This window comes from Strix uralensis, chromosome 14, assembly GCF_047716275.1.
Source record: "Strix uralensis isolate ZFMK-TIS-50842 chromosome 14, bStrUra1, whole genome shotgun sequence".
Taxonomy (NCBI): domain Eukaryota; kingdom Metazoa; phylum Chordata; class Aves; order Strigiformes; family Strigidae; genus Strix; species Strix uralensis.
In genome coordinates, this window is record NC_133985.1 from 22,842,229 (window position 1) to 22,863,412 (window position 21,184).

General features: G+C 52.5%; 1 protein-coding gene and 1 long non-coding RNA gene across 3 annotated transcripts in view; one reads left to right on the forward strand and one right to left on the reverse strand.

Annotated features, from left to right (window-relative positions):
- Positions 1 to 3,435: 3,435 nt before the first annotated feature.
- FGF1 (fibroblast growth factor 1) overlaps positions 3,436 to 21,184 on the reverse strand; it is a 29,911-nt gene continuing 12,162 nt past the window's right edge. For both annotated transcript variants that reach the window (XM_074883597.1, XM_074883598.1), the window contains exons 2-4: positions 10,313 to 10,506; positions 5,322 to 5,425; positions 3,436 to 4,281 (exon numbers count right to left, since the gene is read on the reverse strand). In XM_074883597.1, the coding sequence (XP_074739698.1) occupies positions 4,087 to 4,281; positions 5,322 to 5,425; positions 10,313 to 10,481 (468 nt within the window). In that variant the 5' untranslated portion in view covers positions 10,482 to 10,506 and the 3' untranslated portion in view covers positions 3,436 to 4,086. The remainder of the gene's footprint in view (positions 4,282 to 5,321; positions 5,426 to 10,312; positions 10,507 to 21,184) is intronic.
- Positions 4,292 to 15,966, forward strand: LOC141949706 (uncharacterized). The gene is made up of 3 exons (XR_012630838.1): positions 4,292 to 4,437; positions 7,150 to 7,247; positions 15,336 to 15,966. It is a non-coding gene; the product is annotated as an uncharacterized LOC141949706 (long non-coding RNA).

Genomic DNA, 21,184 nt, shown 5'->3' on the forward strand with positions numbered 1-21,184 from the left:
CGCGCGTGGATCTGTGGCCCTTTATTGCCCTTCCCGTGTCTGAGCCCTTCTGGATTGGGCGATCGTGGGAAAAAAGATCTAGGATGTGGGATCTTCTTTAGGATGTGGAAACTTCCAAGATCCTGGCAAGATCCACCCGGAGACGGTACTAGGTCGTAGCTGAAAAAGGCTGAAATTTACCCTGTTGGGTGCCCTTGGCTGCTGCTGGGTCTGAATTCTGTGAATTCAACTGAGAGTCTGAACACAACTGTCCTTTCCCGGCCCAGCTGTGCCTGCCTGGCTCACCCTCTTGTGCTTCTCCTTCCTCGCACCACGCTCCAGAACTTGCGCTCACTGCACTTACTGGGGAAGATCTTCAAGCGTAATGATTTCACTAAATCTTATAAGTCTTTAAATCTTTTATTTTTTTTCCCCTCACCTCTCACCCTAAGGACAAAACTCTCCGAAGCGAGCGTGGTTTCCCTGGGTAATGTCATCCTTGCTTGTTCATCTGTCTGAAGCAATTACTGTGGCTTCCTTAGGGATTATTTTTCAGACAAAGTGTTGACATTTTTCCCCGGTTGGGCATCAAGTGTGTACCTGTGGTGGTAATGTCTGAGCGGCAGCAGTCTAACGAGAGGAATGCCCTGTGGATAATGAGGTGTTGGAAGACAGCATGGCTAAATCTGGCGTGACCCTTTCCAACTTTCCAGTTTAATTAGAAACCTGGATCTCCTGGTCATGCACTCATTCATTTTTTTGACTTGAGTGACAACCCAGGGTTTCACAGGGAAAGCAACCGCGATGTTTAAGTAAGGTGTGGATGCTGTTGGCTCTGTCTTGCCCAGCTTTGTGTTTGCCACTGGAACATTGTCTGTAGCCTTTCCCAGGTGTTTGACCTGCCAGAGCAGCAGTGCAAGGACATCAGCAGTGGCTGGGTCCTTCTCTTCTCCTTTCTCCTGCAGCTCATTGGCCTAAATCTGGGCTTTTGGCAGATATTCAGTTCTTACTGGTTTAAATGTCAAACTTCTCAACTCTTATCCACTGCAGTTAAGCAGTTACAAGTTCATCACAGCACAGAAGGTAGAGACGGAGGGGTTCAGCCTGGTGTGGGAACGGTGTCCCTGCAGGTGTAGGACGTGGGCATGCGTGAGGATGATGATGATGCCCCCACGGGCTATCTCTTATCAGCTGGATGGCTGCAGGGAGCCGTGCGCCTGCTCCTCGCCCACCCTTGGCCTGAGCTGCCTTCGCTGGGAGCTGAGAGAGTGTTTTACCTCCCTGTTCAGGTAATTAAAAGCAGAGCTGATGAATCATTACTTGTTCACCTTTTATAGTGGGAATGTGTACGCTGGGTATGAGTTATATTACATGGGTTTAGATGTGTAAAAGAAGGCAACATTGCAAAATAATCACAGGGGTTTGCCAGTTTAGGGATAACCAGCTCGCTTCCCTGTGATATGGGGATATCGAAAAACCCAAAAGTTATCCTACTGCTGTGCTTAATTTTTTGGGGTGGAAGGGAAGGTGCCTGTGCAGAGTAGATTTTTCACAAGCATTGTTTTCTTCTTTCTTTTAATTAAAATGCTTTAGTTGGTATATACAGTAAAAATGTGCCTTTTTGTCTGTCGGGGATTATAAGTGAAAACTGGAAACTGCTATTTGCAGTCCTTCAAGCATTCAGCACGTACCTGCAGACCGTACACCTGACCTCCCCACGGGCAGCTGGGTGGAACTTCGCTCTGCAAAGGCCCAGAGAAGCAGCTGGCATCCGCGAGGAGCAGAAATTGCCTTTTGGTGTGGTTTCCACGCCCTTCCCCCAGGTGACAAGCAGCACTGACGGGCCGTGGCGACGGTGCGAGGAGGGTGCCGGGCCCTGCCACACGCTCCTTGCCTGCCGCGACTCCTGTTTGCCTGGGAGGACGATTAGCCGCGATGTTATCGGTGCTGGGGGGAAGATTTCCGAGCCAGCAAGTGCAAAAGTTCAGGAGTACAATAATAAGCGGAGCAATTTTCAAGTGCAGTAAGTGGTTAATTGCTGCTGCAGAAATAGGCAAGTCACGGTGCCTTTTATTCCTCCCTCCCTGGTTTATCTGGGGTGTGCTGGGAGCAGGGAGCGCTTGTCCCTGTCCCTGTCCCCATGGCAGGAATGGAAACGGTGAGCAGGGGAGCCCTCGTGGGACAAACCCGAGGCTGTGGAAGCCGGGAGGGTGAACTCAGTTGTTCTCTGGAGCAAAGGCCCCAGGGCTGTGCCAGAAATGTGGATTTGGGACTCACGCCAACTGGCAGAGCCAGGCTGTGGGTGCCCTGCAGGGCCGGCAGGTCCCCCCAGCTCTCCAGCCTAATGCAAGTTCCCCCCCAGGAGCTCAGCGTGTCAGCTGGTGGGGGCTGTCAGCTCATTTATTAATTGCAAATCAGGATGAGACAATCGATAAACCGGCACTGCTGGCTGTGGGGCAGGTGACCATCCCTGGCCGTGTTTGCTCAGGAACAAAGTGTGTCTGTGAAACCCCTCCTGCAGCCACCGCAGCAAGGTGACACCGGCCGGGGAAGGGATCCCGGCAGTACCCAAGCGACAGGAAAAAATAAATTACGCTATCTAATTAGCGGACACTGCAGGCCCTGCCTCCGTGTTGCCAGAAGGTGCTGCGTGCGTGAAGGCCAGGAGGCTGTGCACGGCCCCGGTTCTGTAAACAGGAAAGCTGTTTGTGTTCTCTCAGCAGAAAGTTTGCTATGGAAACATGGACCCCATTGTTCAACTCTGAAACGCGCCGCGTAGCTCGCCCCTGCCTGAAAATTTTCACTTTGCAAAGCTGGGGAGAGGCAAATACCTACTTCTGCAGTTTCCAAGGGTCTATTATACAAAAATGAAGGTAAAATGAATTAGATTACCCACCTTTTCCAAACCGGAGTGCTTTTCACCACTGACACCACTATTTCAACAACGTAATGTTTAACTACCTTGTTACACCATTTTTTTCGCCCCTTTACTGCTGCATAAAGAAAGTCAGGCCCAACGGGTGGGACCGTACAAAGGGAAGTGTTGGGAAAAGTGTTTTGGAATCATGAGGCTCCATGGCTCTGTGCCTGTCCCCAGCCCAGCTTGTGGCCCAGGGTAAAGGAGAAGATAAAAGTTTACCTCATCCCTCAGCTGGGCGAGCTGCAGCAAGGCCTGTTTTCCCTGGATTTATCAGGAGATCTGCATCTTGCCAGGAGAGCAGGCAGCCAGCTTCACGGAGGGTTTGGGAGTCACCAAGGGGCCATTTTTAGAGCCCTGTTTAGCCAGACACGGGGGGTGTGGGAGGAAGCCCCCGGGAATGGGGTGTGATGCGCTGCCAGCCCGTTGCTGCTGCACCATCACATCCTCAACATCAGACCTCAGTCACTCCCACTCTGCCCCATCCTCACTGGGACAACACCAGGGGGCTTTGGTGCCTGGAATTACTTATGCACAGCTTGTAGAAGAGACATATTTACTTAATAAATAAATACAAATAACATATGGCAGGTACTAGCACGAAATATAGCAATATTCACGTTGTAAGGGAGGTTAGGATGTCTAGGGCTTGGAGTTTTTGGCTGATGCTGGTTTAACTTAATACGCTGAGGATCTTGGCAAACACTGAACCAGGCTGGCACTTGGTAACTGGGCTGAAATTGCTTGAAGGGCATATTAGAAGCTACATACTTAGGTGGATAAATATGCTAATACAGAGTATTTTGCCTTAGAATGGCTGGGGATGGTAAAAGCGTGCGTTTCTCTGGTCACTGGGGTGTCCTTGGGGTGCCCTTTGGCCACGTTTCTGGGTGCTGGCCCAGGGCAGGTTCCTGCATGTCCCCGGGAGCTGCAGCATGGTCACGGCCCGAGCCAGCAGCGGGCAGGGGAGGTGGGGGTGCCAGTGGGCCTTGGGGGGTGTCAGGGATTTTCCCCAAAGCCTTGGGCAGAGCAGAGGAGCTCTGCCTTGTCTATTTTTGGTAAAGCGTTTACTTAAAGCTCGGAGCTCTAATGTTTGGCTCTGTCGTACTAGCCAAAAGAGAGAGAGAGAGGGAGAAGGAGGCAGCAGCGGTTGGAGTTTGGGGTTCGGGGTCGTCTCTGAGCTTCTGGGCTTAGTCGGGTGAGACGGGCAGTGGGAGGAAGAGGATTGCCTTCTGGCCATAGTGAGTCCGCGGCCCCAGCTTGCTGTTCCCGTTCTTCTTCAGACCTACAAACCAGTTCTTATCCGCGTGCTTTTTGGAGACGTATGTGTTGTAATGGTTTTCTTCGATCCTTTCAAGGAACAGGCACTCCTCGCCCAGTAACTGCTGAAAGAGAGCCCCGGGTAGCGACAGTGAGAGGGGGCGATGCCGTAGGGAGGAGGACGCAGCAATCCCAGCCCGGGTGCTCCCTGGCTCAAAGGCCGGCCAGAGCCACCTCCCAGCTCTTCGTGCCCCAGTACAGCTCATATTTAAAGCACAGAGGTAAGTAGCCTTGATTTAGACCCCTGAGCAACCCTGCAGTAACTTCTCCATGACCTGGGCATTTTATTCGGTGGTCACCGAGCTCAGCCTTGCACTCTGTAAGCTGGTCCTGGCACCGGCTCCTGCTCTGGCACTAACCTGTGCGGTGGCGGCTGTGGGTTCAGGGCATGAGCACGAGGAACAAACCAGCTCTTTGGTGGGGCTAAGCAGCCTCCGACCAGGATTACGTGTCGCACACTTGGCTAGAAATGGGACTATTCTCAAAACTGAGATTACTTTCAGTGACTCTGTGCCCTCCAGTTCCTGGGCATGCGGGTTAAGCTCCCGCCTTGCACGATCCCGCTCACACTGGGATGCTGTGGCTGCCTCCAGCACAGGGTTTGGTGCAACCAGGGTGCAGAGGAAAAACACGGGGAGGTCTTTGCTCAGTGGCTGTGGGCCATTGCCTGGGGCTGCTTGTTCTGGCAGCCCTGAGCCGCCTCGCAAAGCCGTGGAGAGGGGGCAGGAGGCAGGCAGAGGTGTGGGCAAGGTGCTGCTGGGCTTGGAAGAGCCAGGGCTGGAGGTGCACTGGCCCTGCACTCTGTCAGGGTCCCCCATGGCCCCCCGTGCAGAGCTGGCAGCTGCCGAGGGGATGCAAAGCAGCTGCTGCTCCAGATATGAAATACAATATTTGTCTAGAGGCAGGGCGGTAAATGGTGTTACTTGATTATTTATTTATTTCCTCCCCCCTCCAAAATAAAGCCGGATGAAGAGCGGCCTGTCCAGCTGCCAAAATAACAAACAGAGGCTAATTGTTGCTTGCGGTTTGCATTACTCAGAGCTACGAGATTTCTGCAAACCTCAAACCCTCTCCCTGTCTGGTCCCACATAAACCTCCTACTTACCGAGCCGTAGAGCAGCCCGTTGGTGTCCATCGCCAGGTACTGCCCCGACTGGGTGCTCTTTATATACACCTCTCCCACGCTTTCCGCGCTGAGCTGGAGTTGAACTGAAAGTAAAAATAAAACAACAACAAAAGCAAAAGGAAAATAGGAAAAGGGGAAAAAAAAAAAAAAAAGTTGTCAGAGATAATGTCCGAGCTGCTAGGAAAATTAACAGGGTGTTTTTGCTCTGAAGCCTGGCTTTTAAAGAGTTTATAGGAAACAGTACAGTGTGTTATAAAAGTGCCTCCCTGTACCCTCTCCTTCAAAGAAACCCCACAGCCATGCTTTAGGAACCCAAGACCAATTTTTTCCTTATTTTACATCAAAGGAAGGGCAGCCTTTTGGTTAAGACGCTGGAATGGGACACAGGAGATTGGGGTTTTAATTCTGGCTCTAATTTACAAATTTCTCATGTGGTTTTGACAAGACACTTAAGGAGTGACATATGAAGAAGTATTTCAAGAGCTAAACCAGGGGCGGGCAGACTTCAGATGCCTGCGTTGCAAAACCCCGATCCACAGCGGCCCATCCAGCTGCGTGCCGCGGCTGGCGCTACCCGGCGTGTCGTAGATGGGTAGTGGAGAAACAGAAAGGGATGATCTTCATCCTAAAAACAATTCCTCCCGTAGGTAGCCAAGAGCCATGTCTTGGATTGTCCTAGTTGGTGGCGGTAACAGGCTGGCGGGGGCGATGCCTTCGTGGTGATGCTGCATCGGTTTGTGCAGCCCACGGGGCACCGGCTCGCCGTCCCCGTCACCGAAGCAGCTGGAAAATCTGGGCCAAAAAAAGCTCCTTATTGGTCTTGTATGGCAGGAGGTGAGCGGGTCAGCTGCAGGCCGGGGTGTCTGAGCCATCTCCCTCCTCTGCTCAGCATCCTGGTCCTAACGCAGCAGATTTAACCTTTCTATTTGGTTGCTTTTTCTTTTCCCCTCCATGGGTGCCTTTTTTTCTTACTTTGCTAATTACAGGAGTCTGGGAAAATGATTAAAACTTGGCTCAAGTTCTTGTTTAATGTATTCATCAGGAAGAGGCGAGGGAAGAGGCTGTTTGTTGGAGAGGAGTTTTGGGAGGAGAGCTCTCTAGCACCGTGTGCGCAGAGAGGCCCCCACGCTGCTCTCATGGGTGGGCAGGAAAACTGATGTCTGAGCAATTAGTGGCCCACGGGCCTGTGCGAAGGGCTGCGGGGATAGTCAGTGTGACTTGCAAAATCCAGCTCTTCCAAATGATCTCCCAGGCAGCTTTTTTTCCTGAGCTTTTACTGTAGAGATTTGTAACAGAAATATTTTGGTTGGTTTGAATGAAGTATGAATGGATGCCTCAGCTCCAGCTCTTTCCTTGCTTTTTAAATTTATTTTACCCTTATTTGGACGAGGTACAAGGTAATGTTACCTCTTGGCACGGCAGAAGCCCCTGTCCCAGTGAGATCTTTGCTGTAATGGTCCACATTCTTCATTTTTGGCATTTCCTGCTCAGTAAATGATGGTTAATTAGTAAATCGTGTGGGTGCAGATTTGCAGTAATGCTTGCCTGGTTCAGGCTGGGGGCTGGCAGCTGGCAAACCCAGCAGCGGGAGAGCCCCCAGCCTTGCATTCGCTGTGGTGCTGCAGCCCCAGGACGATAAAACTGATGATAAAAATGATGATGCTCTCCTAAAAACTGCCTTTGAGAGAGGGGAGGGGGGGGACCCTCCAGCTGACGATGGGGACATTAAAGTCTCCGGACACAGAGGGAGGGAGAACGGAGGGTCCAGAGGAAGGAGCTCGTGTGCAAATTCTTGTGTTTTTTACAGGTCTGTACAGGCATTTCCTTCCATGAAGTAACGGGATGAAACACCGAAAATAAGGCTGTTTGTGGAAATGAGCATCCTCGAGGGTCTGCAGTGTCCTGGTAAGTTTTCTTTATTTCACGGTGCAAGCTTGAGATGCGCCGGCATGGGTCAGGGAATCCTTACGTAGGGCTGGATGGCCGGGGCTTGGTGTGAGTGACTTCTGTTCTCCTTAGAGATCCTCCTGGACCCTGGGGCTAGCACCCGGCGAGGCCATTTAAGATCAAAATATGAATTCTTGATATTTATCTGGAACAAAGCGCACGTGGGCAGTTTGCAGAGCACCAGCAAGGGCTCTAACACAGCCCTGCTCGCTGGCTCCCCAACGAGCCCTGTGCCTCGTCCCCCTCTGGCGGCCTCGCTCCCCGCTGTCACCCCCAGGTTTCCCGTATGGGTCTGGCTCGCTCCGTGCTGGCCGGTGCTCGTCCCAGCTGTGTAAGCAGCATCCCCCGGTGCAGGGCACGGCCCGGCTGCTCCCTTCGCATGCTGGGGAGTGGTGCTGAGCCGCGCCGGCGTTTGCGGGGCGCCGGGGCAGGACCGTGGGCAGCCGCTGGTGCTCAGAGGCAGGGCACCTTGCCGGCAGGGCTGCTCTGCTGGCACGCAGCCCTTCCAGGAGTTTTCTCTGTAAATATTTGTACGTTCGGATATCCAAGTTTACGAGATCATTTACAGGAGGTTCCTTTCTGGCAGAGGTTTCCACACATGTGGCCCCAGGCCAGCAGCCGGCGAGGTGCGAGCGTGCCGGGGCGCAGTGGGTGCCATGTGCAGGAATGCTGCCTGTGCTTGCTGCCTGCGCGTGCTGCCTGCACTCGCTGCCTCTGTGCATGGTGTGGCCGTGGGGACTGATGGGCTTGCTTTGCCGGAGGGAAGATGCCGAGAGACAATGGGCTCAAGGCTGGGGTGCAGGGGCTGGGCACCCGTGTCCTCAGCAGCACCCCATGTCCCAGGAGATGCCGCCTCGCTCCCCAGGGCACATGGGCATCTCTGCACCCCCCAGCAGACTCCTGAGCTCTGCAAAATGCTGCAGAGACGCTGGTTTTGTTCACACAAACTCCCCAGCTTGTGGGTCCTGTGAGCCCCGTGCCGTCCTCTGCGGATCCTTTAGGTCAGTGTCCTCGCCTCCTCTCACAGGGGTTTAAGAAGGGTTAGCGCCCGGTTTATTCCAGGCTGGAGGCTGCCTGCCTTGCGCTGTGTTTATCCAGCCTTGGTGAGCTCATCCTCGCCCATCCTGGAGCGCTCCCGCGTGCTGTGCGAGTGGCGGGGAAACAGTGTTTATAATTAAAACTCTGCTATAAACTGCCTTTCATTAAAACAACAATAACAAGAAGAAAGGTTAAGTTTGGGGGAGAAAGCCACATGTACACTTGTGGTTTAGAGAAAATAAAAGTGCTTTTCTTAGCACTTTGTAAGGCAGACTTGGCTCCTCCCAGCCCTTCTTTCTAACCAGATAGGAGCCTGGCAGGTCCCAGTTATATTCCAGTAAATGTTCAGGATATGGTGTACCCAGAGGTTTCCGCTGAGAACTGAGAGCTCGGGTGTGTGGTGGTGGGGAAGAGCCCGGCCGCGCTGCCCGCAGAGCCCGCGGGGAGCTTTGCTGCGCTGCCAGTCCAGTTCTCCACAGGCACCGGTTTAAAAAAATCCTCTTGAGCATTTTGGAAGTGCGAGAGCCGTAAAAGCTTAAAACTTCCCAACCAATTCTTTGGATTTTGAGCCTTCGTCCTTACACAGCCACCTACTCTTTTGTCTGAGTGGTTTGCCGGGGGGGTTGCTCTGGGCAGCCCCCCTGGTTGCTGCTGAGGGCTTGGCCAGGCTCGGCAGGGCGAGGCGCTGGGGGCAAGGGGCTCCCTGGTGTCGGGGCAGGTACTCAGCGCTCATCTAACGGCTGTCGTGGCTTGGGCAAAGCAGGAGAGCCTCAGCACCGCGGCTTGGCTCGGGCTCTGAGAGTCGCTGGCAGGGAAGGAGCTCTTGGTGACATGGACAGCTACTGAACAGGACAAACATGCACCATTCCTTGCTGTACAGGATATTATGAATTTTTTATGTTAAGGTTTGCTCTATGTCAGATAGTCTGCGGCACTTTCTAGTAGCATTTACAAAACCAGTACTTTTGGCAAGTGAGTTCTGTCAGCTTCCTTGGGTAAATTTTGATGCCAATTCTGGAGAACGGATGTGCTCCTAGAAAGGCAGCGGGATGCGCAAATGGTCGGACAAGTGTTGGCATCTGCATGGCCAGTTCATCCCAGCAGCAGGTCCCCGGGGTCCCATGGGCTGGAGCCACCGGCATCACTGACTGCAGGGAAGGGGGACAGGCAAGAGGAGGCTCCGGCTGTGCCCGGCCCATTAAATCTTTGTGACACACAGATGCATGTAAAATATATATTATAACTGTTTCAGCGTGCAATAGGCCATCCCTGTTTCCAGGGAAAAAGTGAATGGTAACATGAGGGCATTTCTAAAGCCCTAAGTCACACCATAACTTTTTCACCTGATTCTTGCCTCCATTGGGTTTTGCATCCTGCAGGGATTTAATTTGCTGTATGAGAGGAGAGGGAGGTTCCCCAAGGGCGAGGGGACACTGTGTGCAGAACACGCAGATAAAATCCGTTCTGCACGCAGAGGGATGTGGGCCCGACCTCCCGCCCCGGCTGACAACTTCACGTCTGAAGATGCAGAGCTGCGGGGAAACGCCGCATCCGCACAGCCCCGCTATTGTGCTGCATCCCAGAGCAAATGCAAAGATACCACAGAATTACGTGTGGTGGCTGCGTGCATGTAGGATATGGGGCTGCTCCTAAGCCTTTTTTCCCTGCTGCCGGCTTGCTGCATAAGCCAGCCGCGCTGCTGTGAGCGCTTTGGTCCTGTATGGCCAGCCTGCCTGCGATTATTTGGATAACCAGTTTCAGATTTACTACTTCTGCAGATGTGAAATAGCACCCACACCGCGCCTCCCTGGGCTCTGCGTGCAGGCTGGGGGTGTGTGACCTCCTGGGAGGTGTGTTGCCACCAGGAGAAATGAGAGCCTGGTACAGAGCCCGTCTCCTCCAGCTCCCCCCTTCCTGGCTGATAAAGGATGAGACAATGATAGGAACAAGGTGGAGCACCAAGAAGCCCTGTCGGGTTTGCTTACTGTGCTGGTCGCTTCGGTCCCTGGTGCCGTCCACTTTGCCGTCTGGGAGGATCCGTAGGAAGTGGCCCCCGTTGCTGCAGTACAGGAGTTTGGGTTTCTTGTAGTTCCCCAGGGGAAGGTTGAACCTTTCAGTCAGGGCGGTGAAGGTAGTGATCTCCCCCTCGGCCATCTCTCAGCCTCTCCCGGCAGCCGGGCTGCAAGAGATGCGGGGCCGTAGGGCAGGGCCAGCGGGACCGAGTGCTCGGCACACGCTGCTGCTGCCAGGTTTTAAAGGGAGGGGAGGGAGCCCGGTGGTCCCCGGCCAGTAGCCGGACGGGCTGCAGGTGATTCATGCTGTAGCTGATGGCCCCGGCAGTGACACAGCCCCAGAGGTGATGCTCCTTGGCGTGGGAGGTGAGGGGGGGGGGTCGTCTCCTCACTGGGTGTAGCTGGCTGGTAGGGACTTTGTCCTTTTAATTTTATCATAGTAAATTCTGTTTTCTTTCTGCTTTCTATTGACGTACGTACTAAAATTGCACACTCAAAAAAAAAAAAAAAGTCTGAAAAACACCCAGTGTCTGATTGAAACCCACAAGAGGCAGGAAGGGAGCCCAGGTTAATAACTCTCTCCACTATTATAACTTTCAAACACGATTATGACTAGGTATTGCAACACGTACTCTGTGCCAGATAGCAAACATTGCTTCATCTCTTGGCACGCTGCATCTCACCTGGCCAAGGCACGTACATGGTCAGAACAAATGTTCGATATTGTGGGAGATGAGTGGGGGGGGCAGGAGGCTGCTACTACCTGGGCAGTAAGCAGGGGATTCACCCGTACACGGATCAATAGTATATGGAAAAAAGGACCTCTGAGTCTAGGTTATACCATGGTGTGCACCCTTGCATCTCAGTAAAAGTAGTTAAAAGGGAAAGGCAAAGCTCTGGCTGAGGCAGAAGGGTGTAGCCGGGCACGGGGCATGACCAGCTGCTGGGGAGCAACAAGCTCCATCTCGTGCGAGTGCTCCTTCCCCAAGCTCCTTCCGGGGAAACGCACGGAGATCACACTGAAACCTCATTTTGCAAGAGACTGTGTGGTCACAATCCACATTTAAGCAGAGACCGTGCCAAAACCTGAAGGCATCGTCAGACCGATAAGAGGAAGACGCTGTGAATGTCGGAGGGTGAGAACTGCCACTGCAGCCGTGGCCGTGGGATCTGCAGGTGCCATGGCTGGGTGTGGGTGGGGACCAAAGCCCCACACGTATTCCAGGTATATTCAAATTTATCCTAATGTTTCTAGCCTAGAAACTACATTTAAAATCTCCCATGAATGTGCTGTCGTTCATATACAAAGTTCCACAGTGCTTACGGAGAAGTGGATTTATGAACAGGAAAAGACAGGGCACAGTATAAACCTAGATACAGGAAATTACTTTAAATGTCATGTATTCCCATAGCTAGATTATGGAAAATATCATATAGTCACTGTTTTAAAATATATATATATATTTATAGATTGTAAAAATGTCTCTTTGGCATGGAGTTGTGCTACTGGTACATTAGGATGGAGCCAGTATCACACCGTGTGGGTTTGCCATGGTACTCAGAGTGACCTGGGAGACAGTAAGGACTGCAACTCTGTAACACACACACATACACATATAATCTCTAAACATTTGGCTGTAAACTCCTGAGTATTTAAATTTGCAAAGGCAGCTGCAAGGCGGGGAAACTACTCCTTCATGTGGATCCCAAAAGCCTGCGGACAATAAAAATGTCTGCAAGTTGGATTGCTAAAAGCTGAAGCCTTGGAAATAAAGATTTCACCACTCTTGTAGAAAAGGCACCCAGCCATGGCAGCCAGCTTTGGTTAGTATGTTGACTTCATCCCTTACTCTCAGATGTGTCCCCTTAGGGTCTCTATCAGAACAGAGAGATTTCCTGGGAGAGGAAAACACAACCGTAAAGAAAAAACTATCCCCTGCCATCCCAGGCCTCAGCTCCCTCTGGCAGCTGCTGGTTTATGACAGTTTCTCTTTCCTCCTATCAGCCCGGGTTTTGCTGCAGATGGAGGTATTAAATCTCTACTACAACAGCTGAACGCACAGCCAAAATGCAGGGGCAAATTATTTTAAACTTTTCCCTGCTGCCCTTTCTCCAGAACCATTTTGATCTTGATGATAAGTCATGTTTGCTGGACCAACGCCTACCAAGTGTTACTTTTTCACAGCCCAGCGCCTCCTCGGCTATATGCTCTTTTGCACTGGAAGCTGTTTCGGTTCTTATCTGGGTTTAAAAATCATCCCCGGGCCAGTTCCTCCCCATATCGTGCATCTCCCCAAAGCTCGCTTTTGCTCCGGAGCTATTTGCAAAGCCCAAAGTATCAATTTTTTCCCAGGGAGTCTGACCAAGTTTTACAGCCGCCTCTGCTGGTGCCCTTGCTCCTGAATCGCGCAGAAGCCGAGTCCAGCCGAGCCCCCGTGCGCTCAAACTCTGTCTGTCTGGAAGTCGTGAAGTTTCGCAGATTCCCCATTCGACACAGACGGGGTTTTTGGGAAGTGCTTCCTGCAGGTGATAACCTGGAATCCTGCGATGAGGTTGGTGAAGCAACGCACGAGCGCTCAGGAGTTTTATGGTTCCTGGTGGCTTTCCAAAGCAGGTGATGGACTAGCTAAGTATAGCTTCAAAATCCCTTTTTAACACAGTTGTCAGGCAGCTGAAATGAAGTATTTCTCAGAGTGTCTAGTCGCAAAACTTATTCTTCTGTCAAGGGATCATACATTTCTTGCAGCAGTTCAGTTTTTAATGCTGTCTGTCTGCCAAGCTTTCTCTGAACCAAAGCCTTCATGTCACTCAGCGTGGTACACAAGGCTTTAGTGCTTTACTGAGCATTAATCAAGATCAGTGGTATTGTGTAATTTACTGGAAGTAAAGCTTTTCTTGACCCTTTAGCTGAGGGTAAAAGGCACTCAGAAGTCTCCTGGGTTGATGACGGATAGAAGTGAGAAACAGATATCCCAAAGCCAAGAGGTCCGATCAGGATCTCGGCAAACTTAGGCTGCAGCCCATGCGAGCGAGGCGCAGGCGGGGGTGCTCCCCTTGGCCACCTCAAGGTCTGCGCATCCCAGGGCATCTATGGATACCTTTATCCGTAGCTTGACTGGAGATGGCTTCTTCATTTTCACATTTCCTTTAAGGTTTTTCTGCTATTTTTAGAACGCGCCCAGTGCTCACCCGCTGCCTTTGAGTCCACAAGAGAAGCTGAATGAACACTATTTTCCAGTCCCATTGTCTCTCCTTGCTAAATGCTATTGCTGTTCTCATACTTTTATGACTGTGGAGTCGGTACTCTACGCACACTACCACTCATGGCCCTACTATTATACTTTTGGCAGGCACATGTTAGGTTTTTATGGGAATTAAAAAGCCTGAGTGAGAGAGAGAACCTGAACCAAAGACAACATAAAAGGCCTTATTTCTTTGGGTAGAAGCCCAGCAAAATTATTAAATAGCTCAAAGCAGAACAGAAAGCTCTCTCCAAGACGCGAAGCTGAGAGACACCACACTCCAGCGGTTATTTGGTGCCCCATGGACAAAGGAAAATATTCCAAGAGGAGATTACTGTACGAGGGGGACGGCTGCTGCCCAGCGGTTGACACCACCGGTCACACTAGGACAGTAAGTGGAGTGAGTTGGGGAGTCCAAGACCGGCTGTGCTTGTGGCACTCCTCTTTCCTCCCACCCCTGCATAATACGCTCATCCACTTCACTCCCGTAGCTTTCCCGTGTGTTGCCTGAAGACAAAACCACCGCTGAGGATGAACAGCATCATCACCTGGGTGGCCCCAGCTCCCTCCGCAGGCGCAGGGAGCAGAGGGTCCTGCCCGCAGCCTGGTGGCACTCAGCTCCTCCTCCTGGGCTGTGGAGGGAGATATCAGAACCCCAGAAGCTCACAAATAGCTTTCTGAAGACAAAAACGACTTAAAAAGAGAGTTAAACCTGAAACCAGGTCCTACTGAACTTTGGTGGCTGGAGTGCTGCGGCGTGCGTGCTCCTTGCAGCAGCGAGGAGTGATGAGCCCGGCGTGGGACCGGAATAGCTGTGAAATTCTGAGAAGTTTGGGTTTCGTTCCAAACTTTATCACCGACCGCTGCTGCTGCAGTGGCCAAACCAGTGGCTTTGATGTGAAATCCCAAACTCTGCAAGCATCTGAGTCTGAACATCGAGGGCCGGTTAGGTTGCCAATAACTGGCGAACTCTGTGTGAGCTCTGAAATAACAGCGCACGCTGGGGGCCATGGAAAAGCAGTGAGGTCCTCTTCCCTTCCCGTTTTAAAATCAGCGCAGCCTTCACTCGATAGTGCTGTGCTCCCCTTCGCTGGCGTTACAAAGGTGGTGTTGAGGAGAGTTTGGCAACTTGGGGGATTGCTAATGGCCCAAAAGTTTTTTGCGTGTCTGGATGGCCAGGTCACGCACTCGGACTGGGCTGTTTGTGGCTTCAAGGGGACTTTTGTGCCTCTTTTGTGGCTCCTGTGACACAAATTTAGTGGCCAGCTGAGCCTAACCCCCCGTCACTACCGCAAGCGCCCCACGTTTTCAGAAGCAGGCTCAGCAGAGGAGCCAAGCGAGGAGGAGCCACGCTGTGTCCCGTGGGGCTCCCGGCAGAGCTGGGCACATGCCGGGCACATCCCTCTGCCCGCGGGGCTGTCCCTGTGGTGGGCCCTGCTCCAGGGGGGAGCTAACCCCACACCTTTTGTGGCCACCGCTCGGTACACATGCAGTAGCTGGAGACCACGAGGATGGGAAGTTGTTGCTTCTCAGCTGGGAGATGAGCATCTTCCATCATCCCCAAACCTCCTTCCACCAGCCCAACTGGTGAGTGGCTTCATGAGCCGTCCCGTCAGAGACTGCAAAGTACACCGAGATCAAGAGCCGCGAGGAGCTGTGGGGAGATGGAGTCCCTTACCCTGTGGCTAAAATTCCTCTGCTTTTTCTTTCCTGTCCATCTCTCCAACACTTCCTTTCCACTCCTTTTTCTTTAGACTCCTCCTGACCTCCTTGAATAGATCCATTTTCCTGAGATCAGCTGCAGCGATTCTGCACGTTTGTGAAAGCAGGTTGCACCAGAGGCTGGTGGAGCCGACGCGGTGTCTGCGGCTGATCCCCCAAGGGTGCCTCCGTCCCACTGGTTGCCCCTGAAGCTGTGAGCTGACCAGCTAAGGTGAGCCTAATTTTTTTCCTTAAATATAAAATTACCTGGCTACTACGTGGAGGAAACCAGAAATATCTCACCTATCATGGGTTAAGACAAGATTGGAGGTTGACTCAAATACATTAAAATTGTCCTCAGCTTTGGATAAAATTCCTTTATACAGGACTGGAGAGAAATGTGTCTAGCTTCTGCTAAGCACCCCTTCAGAACAAGTCTGGATGTGTTGATGAAAAGGGCAGTTAATCACAATTGCCATCTAGCTGATCAGATAAAGATCATCCAGAAAACTCCAAACAGGTGAGAGGCCAGCAAAGCCCAGGAGTCTTTTAAGGTTTTGTCAGACTTCAGTTGACGAGACTAGTGTCTCCTGAATCGGGCTCTGGTGAGTTCAGTGGAAACACTGCAGTTGGTTTCACTTTGGAAAGTGTTATTTTCTCCATTAAAGCAGGAATAGTATTTATCCCAGGGTGTGTGACTCAGCTGAGATCAGACAGCGTTACCTCCTGATGGGTGCATTTCCCATTCCCACTTTTGACTGCAGCCACTTCCCAGGCAGTTCAGACACTACATATGGGAATCCAAAACACTTACAACAGGTGAAATATTTTTCAGGAATTCAGGCTCTGGCTTTCCTCCACCCGAGGGATTCCTGAAGCACCCTGAGCTTAGTGCCAGGCTGACAGGTACAGCTTTGGGGCAATCCAAGAGCTGCCTGAGCGTATGGAGTAAACATCTCTCGGAAAAACAGGGATCTTATTTATTATAAGTTTTAGCAATCCGTTGTGTGGGATGGGTTTCCTCATCCAGGAAAGGATTAGAGATCAGCAAGAGGTTTCCTCGTGCTCTGATTGCTCCCGGAGCTGCAGCACAGTGGGTCTGGGGTTATCAGCACAGGCAGCCTGCAAGGGCTGTCCTCCCTTCCGAGGGCTGGCGGTGCAAGGCACGGCTCACATTCCTTGGACTGTGGATCCTCTTAGAAGGACTTGATAAATGATTGGGCAAAGCATATGATAAATATGTAATAGATCATTTTGTGCGTATCAGCGGAATGCATTGGCTTGTGTCTAGTCAGTGTTTATGGCGAGGTGATTTTATCTCTAGCGATATGATTAACTGCTTAATGAAATATTTATCAGTCAGGTGTTACCATCTGTAAGGGGAATATGTGGTATGAAGTGTGACCAAAACTGTAGAAATTAATTTAACTAGTGTCTGCTGTCATCGTGGCCTGCTCTCTGCCAGAAAACACAGTCATTTGGGTTTGGTCGCGCTGGATTTGTGTTAGGTAAAACAGACAGGAGCGTAAATGTGAAACTTTTAGCAGTTTACTGAGTGGGTATTACTAATGGCAAGAGCGAGCGAGTTCTTTGCCGAGAAGAGGCTGATGCTGACCACCACGAGCATCATGGTAAAGACGGATTAAGAAAAGGTCATATCCTGCCCACTGAGGGGGTGCTCAGTGATGAACTGCAGCAGGGGTTAACCCATCCCTTTGCTCACCATTCCTCGGAGGCAGCATTTAAAACTAAATGACCATACTAGAGAGGGGCACCTGGCTCGGGGGAAGACAGAAAATCCTGTAGCATGAGGGATGCCCCAGGAGAAACCCTACACACGTGGGGCACTTCCAGACCTTGGGAAACACCTGTTCAGGGGGGCTGGTCCCCACGGTCGCCTTCCTGGAGGTGCAGGAGCATCGGGCAGCCCCCCCAGCACCCCTCGCACGTCGGCAGACACCGACGGATGCGGTCCCAGCCCCGGCGAGGAGCCCTGCCTGGCCCGAGGCTCCCTCCCTGCCACGCTGGAGGGACAGGAGGTCAGTCAGGCTGGGTTTGGCCATTTCATGCCATCCCGGCCCTGCTTTAGCTCCTCTCTCACCTTTCTGTGAGCAGAGGCAGCCCTGGGGATGTGTGTGTGTCGCGGGGACAGACCCGCATGGGTGAGGACTGTCCCGCACAGAGCCGGGCTGAGCCACGGCCTGCCGGCAGCCGAGGTTTTGCTTCAGAGCCACGTGTGGCTCCTGTGAGGCCGGGACAGCCCAGCTGCTTCTTCAAGCTGGGACATCCAGTGCAACACCTTGGCAAACTGGTGGCATCGGCGGGGAGACAGGAAAACAAGGTGATGATCCGCTTTCTAATTATCTTCCAGCCTCTCCCACCTCCCCACCCACGCCCTTTTGCAATCTAGTGATTAACTTAATTACAGTCCCAGCGCCAGGAGTTGATCCAGCCCGAGAGCAGGAGCTTTGCCAGGAGGGTCTTGCCTCACGCGTCCTGTCTGGGTTCAGACCGAGACCACGGACACGTACACGAGCACCGCTGGCTGCAGAAGCAAATCCCGTTGCCTCATGTGGGGGATTTAAGCGCTGACTCCCAGAGCGAGCCAGCTGCGTGGGACCTGCTGTGTGGAAAGAACACACTGGACAGAGAATCGCAAAAGCTCAGTCTCTCCAGCCAAGTGCAGGGCGGAGGATGTGCTGCACACAGCGCGTCCGAGGGGACACCTTTGGGCTTTGCAGCAGAGGCAATGCAAGAGGCGTCCTAATTAAAAAAGGGTAATTAGTGGAGTAACACCAAGGGCTTCCCCTTCCCTGCAGGAGATGGCACACACTACCTGCCTTTCACAAGTGCCTTTTTCCCCCTTGCAGGCTCACGCTGAGACCACCACAAAGCATCGTCCCTTCTGCCCTGCTCCACTGCAGTGCTGCTGCCCGGGACCTCGCTCGCGCAGACCGAGACGCACCGGCGCCTGGGACTGGCCAGCAGCAGCCACGGACCTGTGCCACGAGTTTCACAGTTCTCATGGTCTCGTCTCTGGCACCTGAGGAGGATGACTCTGGGCTGCTGAGGCCCCAGGGATGATGCCCTGGGTGCAGGTACCTTGTTTCAGGTGTTTGCCACGGGGCAGCGGGCGGTTAAGCACAGAGCTGCACACACCTCTCCTCTGTGGGTCTGCCCATGTTTTGCTTCCCAGGGGAGAAGCATCTGGAGGGAGTGGAAACCACGAGGGATGCTGTAAAAACTAATTGCTTGTTGCAGGTTGAAATGTTTTGTGGTGATGCAGGAAACCCTTCTGGGCAGGGGGGCACTCGGTGTGCCCTGGCACGGTGATGGAGGGGTCAAGCGGCACCTCCCTCCCCTCAGCTCCTGCTCAGCAGCAACCTGATGTGGAGGGGGTCCCTGCAGCAGGCACCCCATCCACACCCTGCTCGGGACCCGCTGCCCTGTTCTTGGCAGGCAGGGAGGTTAAAGCTGGGTGACATTTCACCCGGGTCTCAAATGTCACCCGCCCCCAGCGTCCACGCAGGACACTGGGCAACATGTCAGACCACAAAGCGGGAGCGCCCAGGCTGTCTGGGCTGGCACTGCAGGTGTGGTTGCCCCGCGGCCGCCGGCTCCCGCCCCGCGCGCCCACGGACGGATGGACGGACAGACGGCAGCGCCGGCCGCCACCGCTCCTGGCCACAGGCCGGCTTCTCACGGCTTTGTTTTCCTGCTCTGGTTACGGGTGCTTTTCTCCAGCTCCCCTCCCTTCTCTCTGTCCCTTGGAGCATTTTGATACGGGAGATGCAGATGCGGGGACCTGCTCTGTTTGTGCCAACAGGTGATGCCAAATGACAGCCTCTACCCCCCCAAAATTTCACTCTATATGATGCTCTTATGCCAAAGGGCTGACCTGGTTCTCCTGTTGTACCACATCCCACCTGAGCCCACCCCAAGCAAAACCTCCCAGCTGATGGCCCCGTTACAGGTACGTGCCTGGTCACTGCTCCTCTTGGTCACCCTCTGTCACCCGCGAGCCCTCGCCAACCTCTCAGCGCTCAGACGGGTCCGAAATCCCGGTGTGCTGTTGCTAACAAGGCGTGAGGCTCGAATTAGGAGTGAAAAGCAGGACTGTTCACGTGGTGTCAGATGCAACGCTTCCTGCAGCTGGCCCTCTGAAGGGTGGCCAAGCTCAATCAAGGGTTGGCTCAGGCTTCAAAACGGGGATTTGAGTTTGGGTTCAGACTTTATACCACGTCCTTCCCCAAAGAAGCAAAGGATGCTGGAATTGAGGGTTTCATCTCCAGGCCAAGTGAAACCCCACATCCATCCTCGTGGTTAACCATCAGTAGACATATCATCACTCAGAAATCAAATTTCCTCCAGCATAGTCTCAGTCTTGGTTGTTCCAAGGAAAATCACTTGGTTTCTGGGTTCACCATAAGCTCAGCAGTGATTTACGATGCTGAAAATGCACAGGGAGTTAATTATGTTCATTCTGAAATATTTGTATAAGGGCTATATAGCTTGTCTCATTAAGTTCTAAGAAAAACTGGCTGGAAGAATTCTGTTCTTAAATCTGCTGCTCAATATCTTACTTTAAATTTAGCATCTAGTAGCTATGGATGCTAACTCCTGTTTTCTTCTCTGAGCTGCCTGAGTAAACAGCTTGGGGTGTGTTTTCCTGTGCACACTGTTGCTCAGTAACTTAACAGTGCAACAAAAGCTTGAGATAATAATTGCTGTTACCAGGAAAATCCTCCAATAAATAATAATTTTCTTATCTGCACGACTTTGGGGCTGGAGAAAATGTCTTCCAGTGTAAAACTGCCGCGCGTAAGGGCACGCAAGGAGAGGGTCAAATGAAAGAACGGAGCAAGGCGAGCTCAAAGCTGAATCTTGTTAAGTGCAGATGAGTGGGTCAGCAAAAAAACCCCAGAATAATTAGCTGTGGATAACTAGTCACTGGAGTAAACTAGTGAGAGAAGCTGTGCACCTCCACCTCCTGCTGTCCGTAGAGCCAGACAGGTCACTGCTCTGACCCATGGTCTTTAGGCAAAAATTGGGGAGTTCTTGGTTCCAGGCAGTGGGTGGCTCTGGAGGCCCACGGGCACTGGGCTGTCCCTCTGTCATCCTCATGTCCAGCCTAGAAAGGAGCATGAATCAGACGCCGGGATGTGCCAGACCTTGGTAGAAGATCCAGCCTTAATTCTGGTCCTCCCTGGCCCAGACAGGGGTATACGGAGGCACCTGTATCCGTAAAGAGGTGGGCACCAATTTGGTCCTTGCCGTGACATCTGTGAAGAAGGCAGCTCCAAGGAAAACAGTGCCCTGCCTCGGACACTGCCGCAGGTTTCCATAACGGTGCCCTCAGAGGCCAGCGGATATTTTTTTGAAGGCTCTTCTACCCTTTCCCATCTCCGTAAACAACAAACTACCAGAAAAAGCACATTGCAGGAGAGAAGTCTGCAATTTGAACTACCTGATGAGACCCAGCTGCCGGACCGAGCGCTTCGCAGCACGCTGCCCACAGAGGTGACACCCACACAGGTTATTTCCAGCTCCCGAGTGGGCAGGCCAGAGACACGGGGATGTTTGTCGTGCCCGGTAGTTCCACAGCCAGTTTAGGGGAAAGCTGAGGGGTCAGGCTGGCCCACAGGGATGCAGCTGAGGATGCTAGTGATGTCAGGAGGCGGAAAGATGCCCCGGATCATCTAGGTGGAAAAAAACCCCAAACTAAGCCAAAAAACTTTGGGAGAAAAAAGGCAGCCTTGAGGATGTAAGTGAATTTCTGAATCATCTTGGCTGGAAAATCCCTTGAAGATCCTCCAGTCCAACCATGAACCTCACACTGACCGTTCCCAACTCCACCAGATCCCTCAGCGCTGGGTCAACCCGACTCTTCAACCCCTCCAGG